Source organism: Oncorhynchus clarkii, chromosome 25 (genome assembly GCF_045791955.1).
Source record: "Oncorhynchus clarkii lewisi isolate Uvic-CL-2024 chromosome 25, UVic_Ocla_1.0, whole genome shotgun sequence".
NCBI classification, from domain to species: Eukaryota; Metazoa; Chordata; class Actinopteri; order Salmoniformes; family Salmonidae; genus Oncorhynchus; species Oncorhynchus clarkii.
In genome coordinates this window covers 22,083,309-22,110,186 of record NC_092171.1, presented here as the reverse complement: position 1 = coordinate 22,110,186, position 26,878 = coordinate 22,083,309, and the positions used below count along the sequence as shown (strand labels likewise).

The 26,878-nt window shown below is 43.1% G+C and overlaps 1 protein-coding gene across 1 annotated transcript in view; it reads right to left on the bottom strand.

Annotated features, from left to right (window-relative positions):
* Positions 1-26,878, bottom strand: part of LOC139383827 (MNAT1 component of CDK activating kinase) — a 61,552-nt gene that overhangs the window by 27,229 nt on the left and 7,445 nt on the right. Inside the window, exons 6-8 of the mRNA XM_071128403.1 lie at positions 26,590-26,730; positions 22,617-22,745; positions 10,888-11,009 (exon numbers count right to left, since the gene is read on the bottom strand). Coding sequence (XP_070984504.1) covers positions 10,888-11,009; positions 22,617-22,745; positions 26,590-26,730 — 392 coding nt within the window. The remainder of the gene's footprint in view (positions 1-10,887; positions 11,010-22,616; positions 22,746-26,589; positions 26,731-26,878) is intronic.

Below are 26,878 nucleotides of genomic sequence, written 5' to 3'. Positions count from 1 at the left end.
TCTATATCCACAGTAAAACAGGACTGGTGCACTTCACAAAATAGATGCTTCATGAGGGAGAAAAATTATGTGGATATATTGAAGCAACATGTCAAGACATCAGTCAGGAAGTTAAAGCTTGGTTGCAAATGGGTCTTCTAAATGGACAACGACCCCAAGCATACTTCTAAAGTTGTGGCAAAATGGCTTAAGGACAACAAAGTCAAGATGGCTTAAGGACAACAAAGTCAAGGTATTGGAGTGGCCATCACAAAGCCCTGACCTCAATCCCATAGAAATTGTGGGCAGAACTGAAAAGGCGTGTGCAAGCAAGGAGGCCTACAAACCTGACTCTGTTACACCAGCTCTGTCAGGAGGAATGAGACAAAATTCACCCAATTTGTGGAAGGCTACTACCCAAAACGTTTGACCCAAGTTAAACATTTTAAAGGCAATGCTACCAAATACTAATTGAGTGTTTGTAAACTTCTGACCCACTAGGAATGTGATGAAAGAAATAAGTTTAAATAAATCATTCTCTATTATTATTCAGACATTTCACATTCTTAAAATAAAGTGGTGATCCTAACTGACCTAAGACATGGCATTTTTACTAGGATTAAATGTCAGGAATAGTGAAAAACTGAGTTTAAATGTATTTGGCAACTGTATCTAGTCCATATGAAGGTGTCATAAGTACTTGGACAAATTCAATTTCTCTGAGTACACAAAAAAATTAAGAACACCTGCTCTTTCTATGACAGACTAACCAGGTGAATCCATGTGAAAGCTATGATCGCTTATTGGATGTCACTTGTTAAATCCACTTCAATCAGTGTAGATGAAGGGGAGGAGACAGGTTAAAGACGGATTTTTAAGCCTACCATAGAGCGGGTAAACGCAATTATTTCCCATGACTGTGTCTCAAAACCAAATGTTTACCCACCACTCCACTCTGGACTAGAACAGTCTTTATGACCAGGTCCACCTATACAAGGCAGCAGTGCCCACCTTCACCCTAAAAGGACATCGCCCTAAAACGCAGCCCTAACACTTCAACCAGGAGCAACAGATCAATAGACACATCGCACAGACCAGCAAGACATTCCCAGACCTGTGGGACGACCCACCCCCCCCGGACCTACATCCAGACCACAGCACCACCAGCCACATCCACACCCCCACCAATCAACACACCTCCAAGTCAACCATGCCCACACCCCATTTAGGCTCCCTCAGATCAGACCTATGTCCCTCCTGCCCACCCCATGCCCCCCACTCCCGCAAAGAGGGCCTCAACATAGAAGTCACATATGCCCAGGCCGTAAGCAGGCAAACAGGCCCAAACCCCACTCTTACACTAGCCCAAGCCAATGCTCAGCAGGCTCTGCTCTGCTCACACTTACTGGTCTGAGGTCAAACCACACGACTAACAACATTGGACACTTTATAGAACACAAAGCCTTCACCATCTCATCCTGGAATATCCAAGGCCTGAGGTCATCTGCCTTTGACCTAAAGAGCAGGAACCTGGACCTCACCAAAAAAATCTGAAATAGAGACAGTGTCATCCTACAAGAAACATGGTATAGGAGGAGACGACTCACTGGTTGCCCTCTTAAGTTACAGAAAGCTAGCAGTCCCATCCACCAAACTACCAGGTGTGAAACAGGGAAGGGGATTCGGTATAGAACAGACCTGCTCACTCTGTTAAATTAATCAAAACAGGACCATTTAACATTTGGCTAGAAATTCAAAAGGAAATTATCTCAAAATGTCATCCTGTGTGCTACCTACATCACCCACTAGAATCCCCATACTTTATTAAAGACTGATTTCTCCCTCCAGGATGGAGAAGCTATCACTTCCAGGCCCAGGGACAAGCCTGTGACAACCTAAATGCCAGAACTGGACAGGAACCCGACACACTCAGCACACAAGGGGATAAACATCTGCCTGGAGGCAACAGCATTCCCACCTCCATATTCACCCCCTAGCACAACAACATAACCAATAAAAATGTACAACAACATAACCAATAAAAATGGGTAGAACCTCCTGCAGCTCTGTCGCACACTGGGTATGTACATAGTCAATGGTAGGCTTCGAGGGGACACATATGGTAGGTAAACCTTTAGCGCATCTTTGGAAGTAGTAATGTAGACTACTTTATCACTGACCTCAACCCAGAGTCTCTTAGAGCTTTCACAGTCAGCCCACTGACACCCCTATCAGATCAAAGCAAAATCAGTTTACTTGGAACAAAGCAATAATCAATCATGAGCCAAAAGGAACTGAATAATATCAAGAAATGCTATAGATGGAAGGAATGTAGTGTGGAAATCTACCAAAAACAATAAAGCAACAACAAATTAATTACCTTTTAGAGAACTTCCTAGACAAAATATTCCACTGTAATAATGAAGGTGTAAACTTGGCAGTAGAAAACCTAAACAGTATATTTGACCTCTCAGCTTCCCTATCAAAAAAAAAAAAAAAAAGAAAACCGAAGAAAATGAACGACACAATGGCGTATCCAAGACGGCGTAGCAATCGGATGCGTGTGTGTCTTTGTCTTATCCCATGTAAATAGACCGTTTTTTTTTCTCGTCTCTCTCTTAATCTCACCTATCTATGAACTAAATATACTTTCCTGCAACCCGTCTCACCCAATGTGGTATGGACCTGCTATTTCTATTCCTTATAACTGGAACCTCCATCAGGAGCTAGCCAGCTATCTAGCTACAAGTCTGTTAGCCACGGCTAGTGGTCTTCACCTTTTTCTCGGTCACCAGCCAGCCTAAGCTCGGACAATACCTGCCAGTCTGCACAGCGCGATATCAACCCAGAGCCTATCGGATTGCTTCTCATAAACCACATCACTGGATTCCTGCAGCTCTGGATCATTACACCAGATCGTCGCAGCAAGCTAGCTGCAATCAAGTGGCTACTGTTATCTAACGCCGCTGTCCCGAAGCAAGCACCAGTTAACCTTGAGCTAGCCTCGAGCTTGGCCCATATACCAGCTAATTCTAGGTCTACAATACCTTGTTTGCCAATTGGCCTGGACCCTTTATTGTCGACACGGAGCCCCGCCAATCCATCACGACTGGACTGCCGACGTGATCGCCCGATGTGGTCGACACGGAGCCCCGCCAATCCATCACGACTGGACTGCCGACGTGATCGCCCGATGTGGTCGACACGGAGCCCCGCCAATCCATCACGACTGGACTGCCGACGTGATCGCCCGATGTGGTCGACACGAAGCCCCGCCAATCCATCACGACTGGACTGCCGACGTGATCGCCCGATGTGGTCGACACGGAGCCCCGCCGATCCATCACGACTGGACTGCCAACGTGATCGCCCGATGTGGTCTCAACAGGCTATTCTGTTACGATGTTGCCAAATTAACCATTTGCTCGCCCCGGCCCACTAGATTTCTGAACGCTGTGTCCCCTGTTCGCCTAGCGTAGTAGTGACTACCGAACAGCACCCTGACTCACCTATTGCTGCTCTTTTCAATAACACGGTACCTCATATTGTTTACCTGTCGGCCCCAACCTCGAACTCAGGTTGTGTATGTCCTAACCAACCCGCTCTGCACATTCATCGCTATATACACCCATTGTTGTCATAGCTCTCCTGGCCTGTGATTGCTTTATGCCTCTCTCTAATGTCAATATGCCTTTTCTACTGCTGTTTTGGCAAGTTCTTATTGAATATGTGGACAACAAATACCTAGGCATCTGGTTAGACTGTAAACTCTGCTTCCAGACTCACATTAAGCATCTCCAATCCAAAATTAAATCTAGAATCGGCTTCCTATTTCGCAACAAAGCCTCCTTCACTTAGGCTTCTAAACATACCCTCATAAAACTGACTATCCTACCGAGCCTGGACTTTGGCGATGTCATTTACAAAATAGCCTCCAACACTCTACTCAGCAAATTGGATGGTGTCTACCACAGTGCCATCCGTTTTGTTACCAAAGCCCCATACACTACCCAGCACTGCGACCTGTATGCTCTCGTTGGCTTCATATTCGTCGCCAAACCCACTGGCTCCAGGTCATCTATAAGTTTTTGCTTGGTAAAGCCCTGCCTAATCTCAGCTCACTGGTCACAATAGCAACACCCACCCATAACACACGCTCCAGGAGGTATATTTCACTGGTCATCCCCAAAGCCAGCTCTTCCTTTGGCTGCCTTTCCTTACAGTTCTCTGCTGCCAATGACTGGAACGAATTGCAAAAATCACTGAAGCTAGAGACTTATATCTCCCTCACTAACTTTAAGCATCAGCTGTCAGAGCAGCTTACCGATCATTGCACCTGTACACAGCCTATCTGTAAATAGCCCACCCAACTCCCTCATCCCCATAGTGTTATTTATTTTTTTGCACCCCAGTATCTTTTCTTGCACATCATCTTCTGCACATCTATCACTCCAGTATTAATGCTAAATTCTAATTAAATTTCGCAACTATGGCCTATTTATTGCCTTACCTCCCTAATCTTACTACATTTGCACACACTGTATATAGATTTTTCTATTGTGTTATTGACTGTACGTTTGTTTATCCCATGTGTAACTCTGTTGTTTGTGTCTCAATGCTTTGCTCCATCTTGGCCAGGTCACAGTTGTAAATGAGAACTTCTTCTCAACAGGCCTCCCTGGTTAAATAAAGGTGAAATTTAAAAAAAAATGGTTTGATGAAGAATGCAAAAACCTAAGAAAGACCATGAGAAACCTATCCAACCAAAAACAGAGACCCAGAAAACCTGAGTCCACACCTTCACTAAAATGAATCACAAAAACAACAGAAATACACTACGGAAAAAGAAATAACAGCACCTCAGAAATCAGCTCAGTGTAATTGAAGAAACCATACACTAACCACTTCTGGGAAAATTGGATAACAACACAGAGTTATCTAAAACGGAGATGTATGGGTAAACCACTTCTCCAATCTTTTTGGCCCTATAACAAAGAACAAACAGAAAAACCATATACATGATCAAATACACATCTTAGATTTAACTATTAAAGACTACCAGAACCCACTGGATTCTCCAATTACATTGAGTGAACTACAGGACAAAATACAAACCCTCCAACCCAATAAGGCCAATTTAAATTGGCTATACTTAAACTCTAACATCATCCTCAGCTCTGGCATCTTCCTCAATATTTGGAACCAAGGACTGATCACGCCACAAAAGTGGAGACAAATTTGACCCTAATAACTACCATGGGATATGAGTTAACAGCAACCTTGGGGAAAATCCTATGCATTATCATTAACAGACTCGTACATTTCCTCAGTGAAAACAATGTACTATAAAATCCATGTACAAACAACAAGTGAGGTTAAAATTGGCACACAAAAAAAAAAAACATTCTTTCCACAGGGTCGTGGGGTGAGACAGGGATGCAGCTTAAGCCCCACCCTCTTCAACATATATATCAACGAATTGGCGAGGGCACAAGAACAGTCTGCAGGACCCAGCCTCACCCTACTAGATTCTGAAGCCAAATGTCTACTGTTCGCTGATCTGGTGCTCGTACCCCAAGCAAGGAGGGCCTATAGCAGCACCTAGATCTTCTGCACAGATTGTCAGACCTGGGCCCTGACAGTAAATCTCAGTAAGACAAAAACAATGATGATCCAAAAAAAGGTCCAGTTGCCAGAACCACAAATACAAATTCCATCTAGACACCGTTGCTCTAGAGCACACACAAAAAACAAAAAAACTATACATACCTTGGCCTAAACATCAGCGCCACAGGTAACTTCCACAAAGCTGTGAATGAGCTGAGAGACAAGGGCCTTGTATGCCATCAAAAGGAACATAAAATATGACATACCAATTAGGATCTGGCTAAAAATACTTGAATCAGTTACAGAACCCATTGCCCTTTATGGTTGTGAGGTCTGGGGTCTGCTCACCAACCAAGAATTCACAAAATGGGACAAACACAAAATTGAAACTCTGCATGTAGAATTCCACAAAAATATCTTCTGTGTACAACGTAAAACACCAAATAATGCATGCAGAGCAGAATTAGGCAGATACACGCTAATTATCAAAATCCAGAAAAGAGACGTTAAATTCTACAATGACCTAAAAGGAAGATTCTCCCAAACCTTCCATAACAAAGCAATCACCTACAGAGAGATGAACCTGGAGAAGAGTCCACTAAGCAAGCTGGTCCTGGGGCTCTGTTCACAAACAAACCCCACAGAGCCCTAGGAAAGCAACACAATTAGGCCAAACAAATCATGAGAAAACAAAGAGAGAAATACTTGACACATTGGAAAGAATTAACAAGAAAACTAGAACGCTATTTGGCTCTAAACAGAGAGTACACAGCGGCAGGATACCTGACCACTGTGACTGACCCAAACTTAAGAAAGTTTTGACTATGTACATAGCCTTGCTATTGAGAAAGACCGACGTAGGCAGACCTGGCTTTCAAGAGAAGACAGGCTATGTGTACACTGCCCACAAAATGAGGTGGAAACTGAGCTGCACTTCCTAACCTCCTGCTAAATGTATGACCATAGTGACACATATTTCCCTCAGATTACACAGATCCACAAAGAACTGGGAAAAAAACTATTTTGATAAACTCCCATAATTACTGGGTGAAATAACACAGTGTGCCATCGCAGCAGCAAGATTTGAGACCTGTTGCCACAAGGGAAACCAGTGACAAACAAACACTATTGTAAATACAACCTATATTTCTGTTGATTTATTTTACCTTTTGTACTTCAACTATTTGCACATCGTTACAACACTGCATATAGACATAATGACATTTTAAATGTCTTTACTCTTTTGGAACGTCTGTGAGTGTAATGTTCACTGTTCATTTTTGTTTATTATCTACTTCACTTGCTTTGGCAATTTTAGCATATGTTTCCCATGCCAATAAAGCCTAAATAAAGTGCCTTTGAACAGGGTATGGTAGTAGGTGTCAGGCACACCGGTTTGTGTCAAGAACTGCAACATGGCTGGGTTTCTCACACTCATCAGTTTCCCATGTCTATCAAGAATGGTCCACCATCCAAAGGACATCCAGCCAACTTGACAACTGTGGGAAGCATTGGAGTCAACATGGGCCAGCATCCTTGTAAAACACTTGACACCTTGTAGAGTCCATGCCCTGAGAAATTGAGACAGTTCTGAGGGCAAAGTGAGGTGCACCTCAATATTAGTAAGGTGTCAATGGTTTTGTACACTCAGTATATGTGTAGTCAAGTAGTCAGATGTTTAGTATTTGGTCCCATATTCCTAGCAAGCAATGACTACTTAAAGCTTCTTACTTTACAAACTTGTTGGATTTACAGTTTGTTTTGGTTGCATTTCAGATCATGTTCTGCGCAATAAAAATGTAATGGTAAACAATGTGACACACTTCCTCAACACGTCTGAAGTTGAAGAAGCGTGCAATTGGAATGCTGACTGCAGCAATGTTCACCAGAGCATTTGCCAGACAATTTAATGTGCATTTCTCTACCATAAGCCAGCTCCAATGTCATTTTAGAGAATTTGTCGTCAGTTAGTACAACCAGCCTCACAACCGCAGGCCACATGTAACCCCGCCAGCCCAGGACCTCCACAACTCATTCTGATTGGTAAGGCCAGGCTCCCCTGTCACCTGTGGGATCGTCTGAGACCAGCCACCCAGACAGCCGGTGAAACTGAGGAGCATTTCTGTATGTAATAAAGCCCTTTTATAGGGGAAAACTCATTCTGATTGGTAAGGCCAGGCTCCCCAGTGCGTGGGCCTGGCTCACAAGTGGATGGGCCTATGACCTCCCAGGCCCACCCATGGCTGCGCCCCTGCACAGTCATGTGAAATCCATAGATTAGGGCCTAATGAATTTATTTCAATTGACTGATTTCCTTATATAAACTGTAACTCAGTAAAACTGTTGAAATCTTGTTGCGTCTATATATTTTTCAGTATAAATAAGAGTAAAATATGTTTCTAATGATGAGTGAAAAACTTGAGGCACCATACCCAGATTCGTCGGTCGGAATGCCAGACGGTGAAGCATGATTAATCACTATATAGAACACGTTACCACTGCTCCAGAGTCCAATGGCGGCGAGCTTTACACCACTGCAGCTGACGCTGGGCATTGCGCATGATGATGATAGGCTTGTGTGTAGCTCCTCAGCAATGGAAACCCATTTCATGAAGCTCCTGACAAACAGTTCTTGTGCTGACGTTGCTTCCAGAGGCAGTTTGGAACTCGGTAGTGAGTGTTGCAACCGAGGACAGACAATTTCTATATACGGCAGTCCCGTTCTGTGCGGTTGGGTGGCTTACCACTTCACAGGTGAGCCATTGTTGCTCCTAGACGTTTTCACAGCACAATAACAGCTTTTACAGTTGACCGGGGCAGCTCTAGCAGGGCAGAAATGTAACGATTAGACTTGTTGGAAAGTTGGCATCCTATGACGGTGCCACGTTGAAAGTCACTGAGCTCTTGAGTAAAGGCCATTCTACTGCCAATGTTTGTCTATGGCGATTGCATGGCTGTGTGCTCAATTTTATACACTGGTCAGCAACGAGTGTGGCTGAAAATAACGAATTCACTATTTTTTAGATAAAAATATGACACCTTGAAATGGGGGGGGACTAGACACAGTGTTTTCATTTCTAAAACATACACAGTAGCAGTAAGAAGTTTGGACACACCTACTCAAACAAGGGTTCTTCTTATGTTGTAGAATATTAGTGAAGACATCAAAACTATGAAATAACACATATGGAATCATGTAGAAATCCCCCCAAAAAGTGTTAAACAAATCAAAATATATATTTATATTTGAGATTCTTCAAAATAGCAATCCTTTGCCTTGACGGCTTTGCACACTCTTGGCATTCTCTCAACCAGCTTCATGAGGTAGTCACCTGGAATGCATTTCAACTAACAGGTGTGCATTGTCAAGAGTTGTGCTATGACATGGTAGGGGTGGTATACAGAAGATAGCTTATTTGGTAAAAGACCAAGTCCATATTATAGCAAGAACAGCTCAAATAAGCAAAGAGAAACGAAAGTCCAGCATTACTTTAAGACATGAAGGTCAGTCAATCCGGAACATTTCAAGAACTTTGAAAGTTTCTTCAAGTGCAGTCGCACAAACCATCAAGTGGTATGATTAAACATGCTCTCATGAGGACCGCCACAGGAAAGGAAGACCCAGAGTTCTCTGCTGCAAAGGATAAGTTCATTAGAGTTAACCAGCCTCAGAAATTGCAGCCCCAATAAATGCTTAACACAGTTCAAGTAACAGACACATCTCAACATCAACTGTTCAGAGGAGACTGTGTAAATCAGGCCTTCGTGGTGGAATTGGTGCAAAGAAACCACTACTAAAGGACACCAATAAGAAGAAGAGACTTGCTTGGGCTAAGACACACAAGCAATAGACATTAGACAGGCGGAAATCTGTTCTTTGGTCTGAAGAATACAAATTTGAGATTTTTGGTCATGCTAAGGCCAGAATCCCAGAGTCACGTCTTCACTGTTGACATTGAGACGGGTACTATTTAATGAAGCTGCCAGTTGAGGACCTGTGAGACGTCTGTTTCTCAAACTAGACACTAATGTACTTGTCCTCTTGCTCAGTTGTGCACCGGGGCCTCCCACTCCTCATTCTATTCTGGTTAGAGCCGGTTTGCGCTGTTCTGTGAAGGGAGTAGTACACAGTGTTGTACAAGATCTTTCTCGCATGGAATAGCCTTAATTTCTCAGAAAAATAATAGACTGACGAGTTTCAGAAGAAAAGTATTTGTTTCTGGCCATTTTGAGCCTGTAATCGAACCCACAAATGCTGATGCTCCAGATACTCAACTAGTCTAAAGAAGGCCAGTTTTATTGCTTCTTTAAAAATCAGAACAGTTTTCAGCTGTGCTAACATAATTGCAAAAGGGCTTTCTAATGATCAATTAGCCTTTTAAAATGATCAACTTGGATTAGTTAACACAACGTGCCATTGGAACACAGGAGTGATGGTTGCTGATAATGGGCCTCTGTACACCTATGTAGATATCCCATTAAAAATCAGCCATTTCCAGCTACAATAGTCATTTACAACATTAACAAAGTCTACACTCTATTTCTGATCAATTTGATGTTATTTTAAAAAAGGGACAAAAAAGTGATTATTTCAAAAACAAGGACATTTCTAAGTGATCCCAAACTTGTGAATGGTAGTGTACCATCAAATAAAAAAGGTGACATTCTGTACTGTCGCCTCATATGAGAAATTTTATCTCAAATACAAAATGCTGGAGTAGAGCCAAATTAAGTTTTAGCTTCACTGTCACAATAACAGTCACCTCCTTACACCACTGAGCGCTCTAATTCGTCTCCATGTGCCACTTTCCACCAATTAGATCAGGGCTCTTGGCAGGTGGGAGGGCCTTAGTCAAGTCAAATCAAATCAAATTGTTTTTGCTGACAGACAACAAGGTCCAGGAGAAGCAGTGAGAGGGAAGGGGCAGAGGGCTGGTGCAGGGGAACTGGTTGGCTGTTCCCCTTTAAACCTTGCCCTCCCCCCACCTCTCACAGCTAATCAAGGGCAACTTCAGAGAAGAAAAAAAAACAGAAATCCAGAGCAGCCTCACTCCCAGTTAAATGCCTTACTGTACCACATCAGATATGCTGTGCAAACTAGGCCAGGCCTTATACTAAGCTGGTCAACCTTTGGAGGTGCTGATTACACTACTGTTCACTGAACAATATAAGCAAGGCCTTGCAATGTGGTGCTTTCCCCTGTAGTTATTTATCAAACCACTGCCATCTCCAGATTATTTTGTGCAGCAGCTAACTTTGCCAGTTGTGCAGAGCTGTGTGTGTTACAGGATGGGTTCTTACCCGAGTCGCCCCAGCTGCTCCAGCTCAGGGACGGGGGGTCCGTATGTGTGCATGTGGATGGGCTGGTAGTGGTACAGAACCTCTTCTAACCGGTTCACGGTCAGCAGCGACACAGTCTGACCCTGTAGCACAGGAGAAGTGGCACATTACAGTCAAACATGTTTGCCGGTGTGAACATCACTAATAAATCACCACAAAGAGATTTAGCAGTTGTAGAACAAATATGCTACCCAAATCCTTAAGGAAACAACCGGTGGTCGGCAACCTATGTCGTCGTAAAAAGGCATGCTAGATCGAACAGCATTGACCAAGTCCAAAACGGCCCCCAAAGTAGACAGCAAGAGTTAAGCAGTGAACAAAGCTATTTTTCTCAATAGTGAAAATAACCTACCCTAAGTTAAACCCTCTGATGGTGATTTGGATAGGGAAAGCCTGTGCTTATGCTAGAGCTCGAATTGTACAAAGCAAGAGAGAGCTACTCAAAAATAGTTCTGAACCAAAGTAAATACTATAAATACCCAGAATAAATCCTGTGGAGAACAAGGTAAGTAATGATGAGAAATACAGAACACAGACTGCCCAGAAGGCTCCGGTGATTCATGATAAATTAACTTTACAGGAGGGAGGCAAAGTCATGGAGGAGAGCAGTAACCGTCCGTCCGTCTGTCCATCCATCCGTCCGTCTGTCTGTGTGACTCCAATCAACGGGAGCTTTAAGTGGATTCATCCAGAAACACCATCATGGCACGGTGGGTGGCCAACCAAATTACCTGAATGACATCCCTGCCATTTGGTAAGCTCTCCGGCACGCCAAACGACCCACATTAATCTGTCGTGTATCCTCCAATCAGAAAATATGCTGTGAAACAGATTTGATATCTGCATATTCTCTTCCAATCCATGAAGGTTGAAAGGGGTTTCAAATGTCTGCCTTGCCTCGCAGTCAAAATGCCCTTGACTGTGGCCATTGAGCAAGAAACATGATCCTTCTTCAGGACGTTGCAGCATTGTTCGATCTCAGCCTGTGCCATTAGTCAGAGGGACTTTCCGGTCGGCCATGTTCTCTACTGAGTTTCAGTCTAGCTTTAAAGCATTTAGACTGGAAGAAGGGTAATGGATGAGTTTGGATGACAATGAAACAAAGATAATTTTAAAAAACCATAGATAATGTTTAAACAAAAATATAGGAAGGGAGCGAGAAACAGAGTGATAAAAAGTACGAGAGCGAGAAACAGAGTGATAAAAAGTATGAGAGCGAGAGAAACAGAGTGATAAAAAGTATGAGAGCGAGAAACAGAGTGATAAAAAGTATGAGAGCGAGAGAAACAGAGTGATAAAAAGTATGAGAGCGAGAGAAACAGAGTGATAAAAAGTATGAGAGAGAAACAGAGTGATAAAAAGTAGAGAGAGAAAGAGTGATAAAAAGTATGAGAGCGAGAAACAGAGTGATAAAAAGTATGAGAGCGAGAGAAACAGAGTGATAAAAAGTATGAGCGAGAGAAACAGAGTGATAAAAAGTAGAGAGCGAGAGAAAGAGTGATAAAAAGTAGAGAGCGAGAGAAACAGAGTGATAAAAAGTAGAGAGAGAAACAGTGATAAAAAGTATGAGAGCGAGAGAAACAGAGTGATAAAAAGTAGAGAGAGAAACAGAGTGATAAAAAGTATGAGAGAAACAGAGTGATAAAAAGTATGAGAGAAACAGAGTGATAAAAAGTAAGAGAAACAGAGTGATAAAAAGTATGAGAGCGAGAAAGTGATAAAAAGTATGAGAGAAACAGAGTGATAAAAAGTAGAGATAAACAGAGTGATAAAAAGTATGAGAGCGAGAGAAACAGTGATAAAAAGTAGAGAGCGAGAGAAACAGTGATAAAAAGTAGAGAGCGAGAGAAACAGAGTGATAAAAAGTAGAGAGAGAAACAGAGTGATAAAAAGTAGAGAGAGAGAAACAGAGTGATAAAAAGTAGAGAGAGAAACAGAGAAACAGAGTGATAAAAAGTATGAGAGCGAGAGAAACAGAGTGATAAAAAGTAGAGAGAAACAGAGTGATAAAAGTAGAGAGAGAGAAACAGAGTGATAAAAAGTAGAGAGAGAAACAGAGTGATAAAAGTAGAGAGAAACAGTGATAAAAAGTATGAGAGCGAGAGAAACAGAGTGATAAAAAGTATGAGAGCGAGAAACAGAGTGATAAAAAGGAGAGAGAAACAGAGTGATAAAAAGTATGAGAGAAACAGAGTGATAAAAAGTATGAGAGAAACAGAGTGATAGAAAGTACGAGAAACAGAGTGATAGAAAGTACGAGAGCGAGAGAAACAGTGATAAAAAGTATGAGAGAGAGAAAGTGATAAAAAGTATGAGAGAGAAACAGAGTGACAAAAAGTATGAGAGAGAAACAGGGAGACAAAGAGCATAAACATTACAGTGAAAGGGGAGCTGATGAAAACCAACTGAACTAGTAACATGTGGCCCCTGGCCTCCGACTGCTGTTCTAACGCATGCTGCTGGCCAGGCAATCATGCACAATAGAATGAACAAAGCTGGGGCCGACACAAGCAACACAGTCCGGTGTGACACACAGCTCAAAACAATGATTCAGTGGTGTGGGGCCATATAAAATATCTGAATATTATGTGATAAAAATCAAGATATTGCCACTAACAAATAAAACAAACATAGGTTTCTATCCAACTGGCGACAGATTTTCAGAAAAATATTCTAAAGTCTGCATAAAAACAATATGCTCATTTTCCGACCAGGTGTGTTTCCATCAAACTGACTTGTTTTGCAGATAAAATGGCCTGTGCGTGATGACGCAGCGTACATTTTTTTTTTAAGCACTTTGGCAGTCAAGTTCCCATGACGAAAATGTGTTTAATTGCATTTCCAACTCCACTGATGGTTTGTCACAACAACTGGTCTGATTAATAGCAAACTAGTTAGCTGATAAAGTGCACAGGGTGTTATATGAGATATGGAAAAGAGCAAGATCATTTTATTTGATAATTGGCAGCCAAGCACTGATCGAGAAACAGAGTGATGTCACAAGCAATCAAATAAGAGCCTACCCTCCATATTTAGCGTATGGGCAATTTGCATGATCACTGTGCACTTTACTAGCATGTGAAGTTCATAACTTATTTAATCTGCTTATTCAACATACTGCTTTTCCTTGTCGTGGTGGTAGGCCTACAACAGCCTGATGTGATTCTCAATATTGGCATTATCACCTCTATTCATTTTTCTGAAACAAGAAGTTCCCATGTCAAACGAACAAATTGTCTATCGACATTTATGAAATTGCACCATCATTTCCTGTTTCCATCAGCCCTGTCATGACTTTATGTGTCAGGTTATTCATCCACATGAAACGGTTGGATGGAAATCTGGTTATTGACAGTCAAACATTCACTCCACAAAACAAAAATTCTCTCCTCCTCCCACGCACACATTTCTCTGCTGCTGCCACTCAAACCTTTAACCCTGTGGGGCCAGTGACCCAGGCAGACTCTTCCCTCCCATTCATCCCTACAACACTTCAGCCCCAACACAAGCTAATCAAACCCAGACCGGCCACTCTCTCTCCCCGCTCTCCATCAATCTTCTTTCAGTCTTTCTTTCAGCACTGTATTACTCCTACTCTCCCCTGCACCAATCACCCAGACAGACTAGAGTGATGGTGGGGTGAGAGAGAGAAAGCGAGACAGAAAGTGAGAAGAGAAAGAGTCACAGATGGTGAAAGGGCAGTAAATCTAATTTGACAGACAGACAAACTAGAGCAGTCCAGAGAAGTTTGTTGCATTCCTGTCCAAAGGCACCTTGAAAACTGGCAGGAACACACACATACTGTATCGCTCACCCCTACACCACACACAGAGCTCCCCTGTTAAATGTGTTTGCATCACAACATCAGTATTGTCAACATCCAATTCATTCACTAGCTGCCTGCAGATTGTACAATGGGATTGAAAAACAATACCTAAACAAAGTGTTGACTGGTTTACAACTGCCAGACATCGAGAATGATGACCACATACATGACAGGTAGCATCACAACTGCATTTAAATATTCAAATGAGTAAAACAAAAACAACAGTTAAGTCCCAATGATCGTATCTCTCCCGCATGTGTGGCAGAAACTCATCACGTTCTATTAAAAGCTGTGTGGATCAGTCTAAATGGTTGTTTTCCGAGCGCTCACTGTCAACACAGCAGAACAACTCGGAGATCTAGGCTCCCGTGGCCCACGTGACTGTCCGAGAGAGAGAGCGAGAGCACCACTACCACAGGGCCAAAACAAACATCTGCAAACAATATTAAGAGGCCAATCTTAAAACCCAAGGAAAAAGTGTGTAATTGCGTGTGTGTTTAAGATTCCCAAAAAGTCCCCTGTGACACTATAGTAAAACTCTTGGGACCATCCATCTTAATAAAACAGCAGGGGAGGATAACTTGAGGAAATCACAGTGTCCCTCACTACTCCCTTCTAGTTATCCCTACTCCGGTACGGTCCACGTCAGGCCTACATCAGGTTTAAGATCACACCATCTTTATTCAACTCTCAAGATACTGAATTAGCCAGCCATTGTAGCCAGCATATGATTGTAGAAAAGCAACCCACATTCAAACATGGGAGCTACTTAGTCAGTGTTCAAGGCCAAGCCTAATTAACATCCAGGCACGAGATCTAATCACACACACTCTACCCCCAGGGAGCCACTACCTACGCCACACACAGTACACTTGCTCTCGTAAGCAGCCCCGCTCTATCACCCCAACTATGGAGCTCTGCGGGACGTCCCAAGATCGCTGGAGACAACCCCCCCACGGGTAGCCTAACTTCAACTGAGCTCTATGTAACCCAGGCAGAGCCACAGGGGGCTCCATTCACTAATGGCCCAGTGATAATTGCTGCAATCACAACAGAGTGAGGTGGCGGGAGTAAGACGGCCACTGTGTGGAATTGTATTGGGGATAAGTCTAATGACCAGAGTTAGGATGAACTGCACCAGCGAGCGAGAGGGTCAAATCCTCCCACGTGTGATCCTCCTGCCTCCCTCACCCTCTCTGCCACCCCTACCCGGTCACGGATGGTGCTTCTGTGTGGATAAAAAGCTTTGTGGCCCCCTCTGGCCCACTGAGCACAAGTAGCAAGTGTAAACGCTCCTGCCTTTGCAGTGCCTCCCCTTCCCTCGGAGGGTTAAATATAACCATCCTGCAGGCAGCAGCTGCATCAGCGCAAAGCCCTTAAAGCTGACAACTATCCTCTGGGCTGGGCCGGCCTGCCTGTAGGGTTCTGGGGCCAAGCAAAACAAGGCCAAACCAGAGGCAGGGGCACAAGTGTGAATGAATGCCCACAGATGGTGCCAATCGGGGGGGGGGGGGGGGGCTACTATCCTTTACCCCAAAAGTAATCTCCCAAACCCCCAGCCCACACATCCCCGCCCCGCAGCCATGGGACTCAGTGCCAACAATGGAATATAAGAGCAAGGTGAAGGATCGAGCCCTCTCCCACATAAAACAAGCCAGGCTTTGAGATGGGAATGACACACTAGTCAAAATGAATGTCAATCACGTTGGTGGGGTATAAAGGGAAACATACTACTAACATATACAACCACACGTTTAGAGACCCGTGTTAATACACATAATGGAAGTGTTTAAAAGCTAAATATGACATCTGAGCAATGGCTAAGTGGAGCAGCAAGAGGAGGAACATATCACAGCATTGAGAGAAGAAATGGAGCGCGTGATTAAGACTCAAGAGTGAAAGAGAAAGAGTGAGGGGAAAGTAGCTGTGTGGTGTAGCTGTAGCAGACTGCCTCCATAGTAGAACAGGTTGAGCCAGTCTGCCAGACAGAGCTTGGCTTGGCCTTGAATGAGGAGCATGACTACCCAACAAAGGTCACTGCAGAGGACAGCACACTACCAATGAAAAACAGGCCAGCGCAACACACCGAATGTGTGTTCACTAAGGCCCAGTCAAGTATAAGAGGACCCTGAGAATTTTAGCAAGGTACACATCTGTGTTAAGGGATAAACTTCCCACATGCATTTGACCAAGTATTAGTTTTGCTCTCGCGCTCTCATCAAGAGCACACGTCAGCCTTGTCAGGCATGTCAGCTGCTCTGCTGGCCACGAGGGGTGCATCTCACCCCTGTGGCAGTGGGACGTTTTATTTAAGATGACGCTGAAAGCTGGACCACGGTGGAGATTATCTACAGGTCAACAGCAAGCAGGCATGGAAGACTGTTCTAGTCGGTCTGTGTGTGAGACAGCTGCAACACAACACTTAACAGACATCTACACACACAAAGTTACCTAGGCTACTTCCATGAACCAGTGGATAATTGAACTAATGTAACACAATTTAACCAAGGTTTAATTTCACAAACAAGCTTGGCTATGGCAGACTATAGCTATCAGACTACAACAAAAAGAGGGAGAGAGCCATCATCAATAGCTAGTTTCAGCATGGAAGGGTTACCTCCCACACATCCAATTTCTTTTGATTTCAACAGATGTCTACTTTAAAAAGAGAACACGCTTCACTTTGGTCTTCGAAGGATGTTTGCCCAGGCTGGGTAACGTGTGTGTGTGGAGTACACGGATGTGTGTGTGTGTTTGAGAGACATCAAGGCAGGGAGGGAGAGTCTCTTTGTTCAGTGGAGTGCTACAAAGTCAGGGATTACCCAGACTGACTTTGGACCATTCAAGTTCATGTGCACAAGTACAGTGAAATGCCTTTCTAGCAAGCTCTGACCCCAAAAATGCAGTAAGCAATAACAATGTAATACTAAAAATACCGTAAGGTAGAACAAAAACATACAAGAAATAAACATGAGGAAGTAAGCTATATACAGGGTCAGTTCCAATGCCATGTTTACAAAGATACTGGAGTGATAAAGGTAGACAGTGTAGGTATAGGGGTAAAGTGACGAGGCATCAGGATATACAGTGCATTTGGAAAGTATTCAGACCCCTTTACATTTTCCACGTTGTTACATTACAGCCTTAGGTTTTTAGAAATTTAAAGTTTGTTAAAAATAAAAAAACAGAAATACCTTATTTACATAAGTATTCAGACCCTTTGCTATGGGACTGGAAATTGAGCTCAGGTTTCTGTTTCAATTGATCATCCTTGAGATGTTTCTACAACTTGATTGGAGTCCACCTGTAGTAAATTCAACTGATTGGACATGATTTGGAAAGGCACACACCTGTCTATATAAGGTCCCACAGTTGACAGTGCATGTCAGAACAAAAAACAAGCCATGAGGTTGAAGGAATTGTCCGTAGAGCTCCAAGACAGGATCGTGTCGAGGCACAGATCTGGAGGAAGGGTACGAAAAAAATTGAAGCTCCCCAAGAACACAGTGGCCTCCATCATTCTTAAATGGAAATAGTTTGGAACCACCAAGACGCTTCCTACAGCTGGCCGCCAAGCCAAACTGAGAAATCGGAGAAGGGCTGCGTCACAGCCGGCTGTGATTGGGAGTCCCATAGGGCAGCGCACTACTGGCCCAGCATCGTCCAGGTTTGGCTGTCATTGTAAATAAGAATTTGTTCTTAACTGACTTGCCTAGTTAAATTAAGGTTAAAAAGGGGTTGTCAGGAAGGTGACCAGAACCCAATGGTCACTGACAGAGCTCCTCTGTGGAGATGGGAGAACCTTCCAGAAGGACAACGATCTCTGCAGCACTCCACCAAATCAGGCTTTTATGGTAAGTGGCCGTTCAGAAGCCACTCCTCGGGTAAAAAGACACGACAGCCCGTTTGGAGTTTGCCAAAAGGCACCGAAAGGACTCTCAGACAGTAAGAAACAAGATTATATGGTCTGATGAAACCAAGATTGAACTCTTTGGCCTGAATGCAAGCGTAACATCTGGAGGAAACCTGGGACGATCACTACGGTGAAGCATGGTGGTGGCATCATGCTGTTGGGATGTTTTTCAGCAGCAGGGACTGGGAGACTTGTCAGGATTAAGGGAAAGATGAACGGAGAAAAGTACAGAGAGATCCTTGATTGAAGTCCTGAGTGCTCTGGAGCAGGTTATCAGATTGGGGTGAAAATTCACCTTCCAAAAGGACAACGACCGAAAGCACACAGTCAAGACAACGCAAAAATGGCTACGGGACAAGTCTCAATGTCCTTGAGTGGCCCAGCCAGAGCCTGGACTTGAACCTGATCGAACATCTCTGGAGAGACCTGAAAATAGCTGTGCAGCGACACTCCCCATCCAACCTGACAGAGCTTGAAAGGATCTACAGAGAATAATGGGAGAAACTCCCCAAATACAGGTGTGCCAAGCTTGTAGCATCATACGCAACAAGACTCGAGGCTATAATCACTGCCAAAGGTGCTTCAACAAAGTACTGAGTAAAGGGTCTGAATACTCATGGAAATGTGATAAAGTTTTTTTTTTTTTTTGCAAAAATGTCTAAATGTCTTTGCTTTGTCATTATGGGTTAGTGTGTGTAGATTAAATGGTTGTTTTCACCCTCAATCAATTTTTTAATAAGGCTGTAACAAAATACAGAAAAGGTCAAGTGGGCTGAATACTTTCCAAATGCACTGTATGATAAGAACAGAGTAGCAGCAGCATATATGATGATTGTTTGAGTGTGGGTGCATGTGTGTAAAGCAGGGTTTCCATTAACCTACAGTTGCCGGCTTTTGGCCGCATTTTTATTTTTAAGCTGCAAATATATATAATGCTGGCCAAACCATGATATTTTAGATTTTTGTTGCAAAAAAAAAAAAGGCTCTTTATTCATTGATGGAAATACCAGTGAATGGAAATACATTTGACCGTCATGCCCATCGGTCTTTATCCCGCACAACTATCACATGTGCAGAGCAAACAGAGCCCATCTATTGTGGGACTTCTCCTGCTGCTCCTCTGCTGGTTGCTGCTGTAGTAAAACGTGCTTTTAATCAACCCATTCATTGCGCAACAATTCTAAAGGCAATCGCATGTTAAAAACAGTTTTAGTGCATGATTAAAAATAGCTACCATTTTTATTTCTCAACTGGTAATTGAAGCGTGCCTCCCAATCACCATTCAAGTGCAGGCAACAGGCTATCAGCGCGTCACCACTTTACAATGTGAGCTGGAGGCCGTATGCATTTTGAAAACATACTTAATTGTTTGAAATCTGAATGTATTTCTCATATTATGAGGAATGTCTTACCTTGCTTCAAAGTAGACAAAAACTAAATCCAACCATGGAAACGTGGAGGCAATTATTTTCTAAGGACTTCATAGGCGGAACGTGAGTTTAAAGTTTGTGAAAGTTAACAATTTATCCTGACATTTCTACCGTTCTGCGTGCCAGTTATGTTTTTCATGTGCATTTTTGTGAAACAGTTTAATTTCAAAAACGGTTTTCATTTGCTCAATAATTGTCATGTGCTAATCATAAAAATCTGAATCTAAATTAATGTTAAAGTCAACTATGCGAAATCACCAGCCTCTGCCATATGGACACATTGATACACCGTGATCCATTGGCAGCTAAAGAAATTAGCAAATGGAACTCATAGCCTATAGGTCAATGCAGCAGTAGGCCAATAACTTCCATTGTTCTTTCACACCAAGGATTGGTGATTATCGTAAAGATTTAAATTGCTTACTGAGGAACTACACCCGGCCAGTTTATTAGGTACACCACCCCATTCACAGAAATACAGCGTTCCTACGTGGCCGTGGCTTGCTATATAAAAGCAGGCAGACAGGCATCGAGCCATTCAGTAACTGTTTGATTGAGCGTTAGAATGGGCAAAATGAGTGACCTAAGCGACTTCGAGAGTGGTATGATCGTCGGTGCCAAGTGCGCTGGATCCAGTACCTCAGAAACATCTGCCCTCCTTGGCTTTTCAACTACAACAGTGTCTAGGGTTTACTGAGAATGGTGCGACAAACAAAAAAAACATCCAGTCAGCAGCAGTCATGTGCGCGATAGCTCGTTGATGAGGGAGGTCGAAGGAGAATGTCAAGAATTTTGCAAGCTAACAGGCGTGACACAAACAGTAAAATAACGGCACCATACAACAGTTGTGTGCAGAACGACATTTCGGAATGCACAACTCGCCGATCCTTGCAAGAGAAGACCACACCGGGTTCCTCTCCTATCTATACTGACAGCTCACCTTGGCCTGCCTGCCAGGAGAGACTCTTCAGTGGGAGGCCAAACCCCCTGCTTCCACACCCCCAGAGGGGTGTCTGCTTCTATCTCCAGGATATGATAGTTAAGAGGAGCGAGAAGCGCCCTTCTTACAACCATGTGGTGCCTATAATTGATTAATGGCAAGATCATTTCTGTTAATTCTCTTGCTCTCTCGCTCTCAAATGACAGCAACATAACTCTGCACCTTATCTCTTTTGAATCCTACTTCAACAGGACACCAAAAATGAAGAGAAAATAAGCCGGCGTTCTCCAGGAATCAACTGTGACATCTTGAAACACCACCAAGTCAAACAGCAGTCTTCTGGACTGAGGTGAGGGGAAACCAAAACCACACTGAAGCCGAACTGAAGCCGAACTGAAGCCTCACGGCGTCCAGATGTGCCTGGCAACTGCTCTACCCCACCCCGAGTCAGAGGGAGGAGAAAGAGGGGTAAAAGTGACTGTAAAAAGCCAGGGTCCGAGCCAAGAGCAACAGCATCTTACAACCTTCTCTCCATCAGCAAGTAGCACTTAATGCTGCATATCCAGTCAGTCAGAGAGAACCACATCCTCCTGAAGCCAGCCATACTGGAGCAACTCATTTTCCAACGGTGGAGGAAGACTGGATGGTGGTCATGTCTTTGGGTTTAAATGGATATCAAATAAACTCATGGTACAAATATATTGCCCAGAGGATTACCCATGCTAGCTGGGCTGATGAGACAGAATAAAAGGTTTCTAGATTCTGCAAACAAAACTAGTGTATAGGTATGCGAGTGTGTGTGGAGAAAGACAGCTGGACAGAGAGAGACTTCACAATTCTGTCACGGATTTGGGACTAGTTGAGCACTAAGACAAGAATTCTCCCACGCAACATTGCACCCTGGGAAGTCAGCCACACCTCCCATATGGGCTTGTGGAGAGAAAGGTGTGGGGATATCGCTTTATCTCGTCATGGTATAATGAAAATAAACTAGTGTGAAGGAAAACATAGCCGTTGCCAAATGGAAGGAGGCCTCAACAGCTACCCTGAACAACAAAGCTGACAACTCAACAAAACACCTAGCCAGAGCCCTCATTCTGTCTCTGAGAGCTGCAGGTAGGAATGTGATGAAACTATGGATGAGATGAGGGCTTGTTCCCACACCAGGCAGAGAAGCGCACTAAGGGATTGGACACAGTGCACTGAAGCAACACTCTACTTCAGGGGCTCCTCAACCATTAGCATTAAGCTAAATCTAAACTGACCACCACTGTAATATGCTAACAATGAATTAGCATTTACCTAAATGGCAGTGTGTGTGCCCCATTAAGCTAGCCAGCATTGGGCTCTGTTTAAGTATGCTAACCATGCGTTACTATTGAGTGAAATCATGCAGGCAGAGTGTTCGTATGACCTTATCATGCTTTAAAGCTAGCTAAAATAGGCCGACCCAGGGTGCATGCTGGACATTCATTAGCATTTCTGTGTGGGTGCTGTTTGTATGCTAACTATGCGGTAGGCTTAAAGCATCCTTCACAGTCAGGACAGTCAGCGTGTTTACATGTGGCGTGCGGTACTCACCATAGGGATGCCGGTGGAGAAGATGGTGGTTTTGACCACCTGTTTCTGCTTCTCAATCTGGGTCTCCAGCTGGGCGGCCCGGTCCTTGTGTTGGGCCAGCAGGATGGTGGCGGGGACATGAGAGCGCTCCTGGAGGGGAACATAGAAATATGACATATTCATACCTGTATTTGTGTGTGTGCGCATTTTCAAAAACCACTGACCAGCCATGATCTAGCCTCAAGCAAAACCTGTATTTAAGCCAAGTAAAAGATGGGAGGAGCTTCAAAGACTGGCACCTGTAAATGAGATGTGCATTTCAATTAACAGGAGTGCCTTGTTAAGAGTTCATTTGTGGAATTTCTTTCCTTCTTAATGTGTTTGAGCCAAACAATTGTGTTGTGACAAGGTAGGGGTGGTATACATAAGATTAGAGGTCGACCAATTAAATCGTATTGGCCGATTTAATTAGGGCCAATTTCAAGTGTTCATAACAATCGGAAATGGGTATTTTTGGACACAGATTTTTTTTTTTTTTTTTTTTTTTTTTTTACACCTTTATTTAACTAGGCAAGTCAGTTAAACACACATTCTTATTTTCAATGACGGCCTAGGAACGGTGGGTTAACCTCTTGGATCTCTAGGGGCGCTATTTAATTTTTGGATAAAAAACGTTCCCGTTTTAAGCGCGATATTTTGTCACGAAAAGATGCTCGACTATGCAGTTTTTGAAAGAAAACACTCTGAAGTTTCAGAATCTGCAAAGATATTGTCTGTAAGTGCCCCAGAACTCATTCTACAGGCGAAACCAAGATGATGCGTCAACCAGGAAACTAGCAGAATTTCTGAAGCTCTGTTTTCCATTGTCTCCTTATATGGCTGTGATTGCGCAAGGAATGAGCCTACACTTTCTGTCGTTCCCCCAAGGTCTTAGCAGCATTGTGACGTATTTGTAGGCATATCATTGGAAGATTGACCATAAGAGACTACATTTTCCAAGTGTCCGCCTGGTGTCCTGCGTGGAATTCGGTGCGCAATTGCCAGCTGCTTGTACTTTTCCATTTGATTGAGGGGAGAAACCATGCGTCCAAGAACGATATATCAATGAAGAGATATGTGAAAAACACCTTGAGGATTGATTCTAAACAACGTTTGCCATGTTTTCAGTCGATATTATGGAGTTAATTTGGAAAAAAGTTCGCGTTTTGAGGACTGAATTTTCGGTTTTTTTTGGTAGCCAAATGTGATGTATAAAACGGAGCTATTTCCAATACACAAAGAATCTTTTTGGAAAAACTGAGCATCTGCTATCTAACTGAGAGTATCCTCATTGAAAACATCAGAAGTTCTTCAAAGGTAAATTATTTTATTTGAAGGCTTTTATGTTTTTGTTGAAATGTTGCGTGCTGGATGCTAACGCTAATGCTAACGCTAAATGCTACGCTAGCTAGCTACTTTTACACAAATTATTGTTTTCCTATGGTTGAGAAGCATATTTTGAAAATCTGAGATGACAGTGTTGTTTACAAAAGGCTAAGCTTGAGAGATGGCACATTTATTTCATTTCATTTGCGATTTTTATGAATAGTTAACGTTGCGTTATGGTAATGAGCTTGAGTCTGTATTCCTGATACCGGATCCGGGATGGGGAGATCCAAGAGGTTAACTGCCTCGTTCAGGGGCAGAACAACAGAATTTTACCTTGTCAGCTCAGGGATTCAATCTTGCAACCTTACAGTTAACTAGTCCACCGCTCTAACCACCTGATTACTTTGCACTCCACGAGGACACTGCCTGTTACGTGAATGCCAAGGTAAGTTGCTAGCTAGCATTAAACTTATCTTATAAAAAACAATCAATCATAATCACTAGTTAACTACACATGGTTGATGATATTACTAGATATTATCTAGCGTGTCCTGCGTTGCATATAATCTGACTGAGCATACAAGTATCTAAGTATCTGACTTAGCGGTGGTAGGCAGAAACAGGCGCGTAAACATTCATTCAAACAGCACTTTAGTGCGTTTTGCCAGCAGCTCTTCATTGTGCGTCAAGCATTGCGCTGTTTATGACTTCAAGCCTATCAACCCCTGAGATGAGGCTGGTGTAACCGATGTGAAATGGCTAGCTAGTTAGCGCGCGCTAATAGCGTTTCAAAAGTCACTCGCTCTGAGCCTGTGGTTGTTTCCCTTGCTCTGCATGGGTAACGCTGCTTCGAGTGTGGCTGTTGTCGATGTGTTCCTGGTTCGAGCCCAGGTAGGAGCGAGGAGAGGGATGGAAGCTATACTGTTACACTGACAATACTAAAGTGCCTATAAGAACATCCAATAGTCAAATGTTAATGAAATACAAATGGTATAGAGGGAAATAGTCCTATAATTCCTATAATAACTACAACCTAAAACTTCTTACCTGGGAATATTGAAGACTCATGTTAAAAGGAACCACCAGCTTTCATATGTTCTCATGTTCTGAGCAAGGAACTGAAACTTAGCTTTCTTACATGGCACATATTGCACTTTTACTTTCTTCTCCAACACTTTGTTTTTGCATTATTTAAACCAAATTGAACATGTTTCATTATTTATTTGAGGCTAAATTGATTTTATTGATGTATTATATTAAGTTAAAATAAGTGTTCATTCAGTATAGTTGTAATTGTCATTATTACAAATAAAAAAATAAAAATCAGCCGATTAATCAGTATCTGCTTTTTTTGGTCCTCCAATAATTGGTATCGGCGTTGAAAAATCTGAATCGGTCGACCTCTACATAAGAGCCCTATTTGGTAAAAGACCAAGTCCATATTATGGCAAGAACAGCTCAAATAAGCAAAGAGAAACAACAGTCAATCATAACTTTAAGACATGAAGGTCATTCAAAACTGAACATTTTCAGAACTTTGAAAGTTTCTTCAAGTGCAGTCGCAAACACCAAGTAGTATGATGAAACTAGCTCTCATGAGGACCGCCACAGGAAAGGAAGACCCAGAGTTCTCTGCTGCAGAGGATAAGTTCATTAGAGTTACCAGCCTCAGATTGCAGCCCAAATAAATGCTTCAGAGTTCAAGTAACAGACCCATCTCAACATCAACTGTTCAAAGGAGACTACGTGAATCAGGCCTTCATGGTCAAATTGCTGCAAAGAAACACTACTAAAGGACACCAATAAGAAGAAGAGACTTGCTTGGGCCAAGAAACGCAAGCAATGGACATTAGACCGGTGGAAATCTGTCCTTTGGTCTGATGAGTCCAAATGTGAGATTTTTGGTTCCAACCGCCGTGTCTTTGTGAGATGCAGAGTAGGTGAATGGATGATCTTCACATGTGTGTTTCCTACTGTGAAGCATGGAGGAGGTGTGATGGTGCTTTGCTGGTGACACTGTCAGTGATTTATTTAGAATTCAAGGCACACTTAACCAGCATGGCGACCACAGGATTCTGCAGCGATACGCCATCCCATCTGGTTTGCTCTATCATTTGTTTTTCAACAGGACAATGACCCAACACACCTCCAGACTGTATAAGGGCTATTTGACCAAGAAGGTGAGTGATGGAGTGCTGCATCAGATTACCTGGCCTTCACAATCACCCGACCTCAACCTAATTGAGATGGTTTGGGATGAGTTGGACCGCAGAGTGAAGGAAAAGCAGCCAACAAGTGCTCAGCATATGTGGGAACTCCTTCAAGACGGTTGGAAAAGCATTCCAGGTGAAGCTGGTTGAGAAAATGCCAAGCGTGTGCAAAGCTGTCCTCAGGGCAAAGGGTGGCTACTTTGAAGAATCTAAAATATATTGTTTAAAAAAATAAGTGGTTACTACATGATTCCATGTGTGTTATTTCATAGTTTTAATGTCTTAAAAAAAAACCTTGAATGAGTAGGTGTGTCCAAACTTTTAACTGGTACTGTATGTCACCTGATTGTTTTCTCTATTTGCATGTGTGGTGCTATGTGGCAATCTGTGTTTATTAGTGTGTGTGTGTCTCTCACCAGTTCATCCAGTAGAGCCTGCTTGCTCTTCCTCTTGGCCTGTAACTGTCTCTGTTCTTCCTGCAGAGTCTCCAGCCTGCGCTGCTCATTCCCCTGCTGCTCCAACAGCAGCAGCTCCTCCAACTCCTCCTGCTCTCGAGTCTGACAAAGAGAGGGAGAGGAGTAGGAGAGAAAACAATCAATATCATAGTAGACAGAGTATTGCAGAGGAGGAGACAGGGGTTGAGAGAGGAAGCTTGACCATTTAGCACAACAGAATAATGCATAAGCGATGCGTTTCACCAGGCAA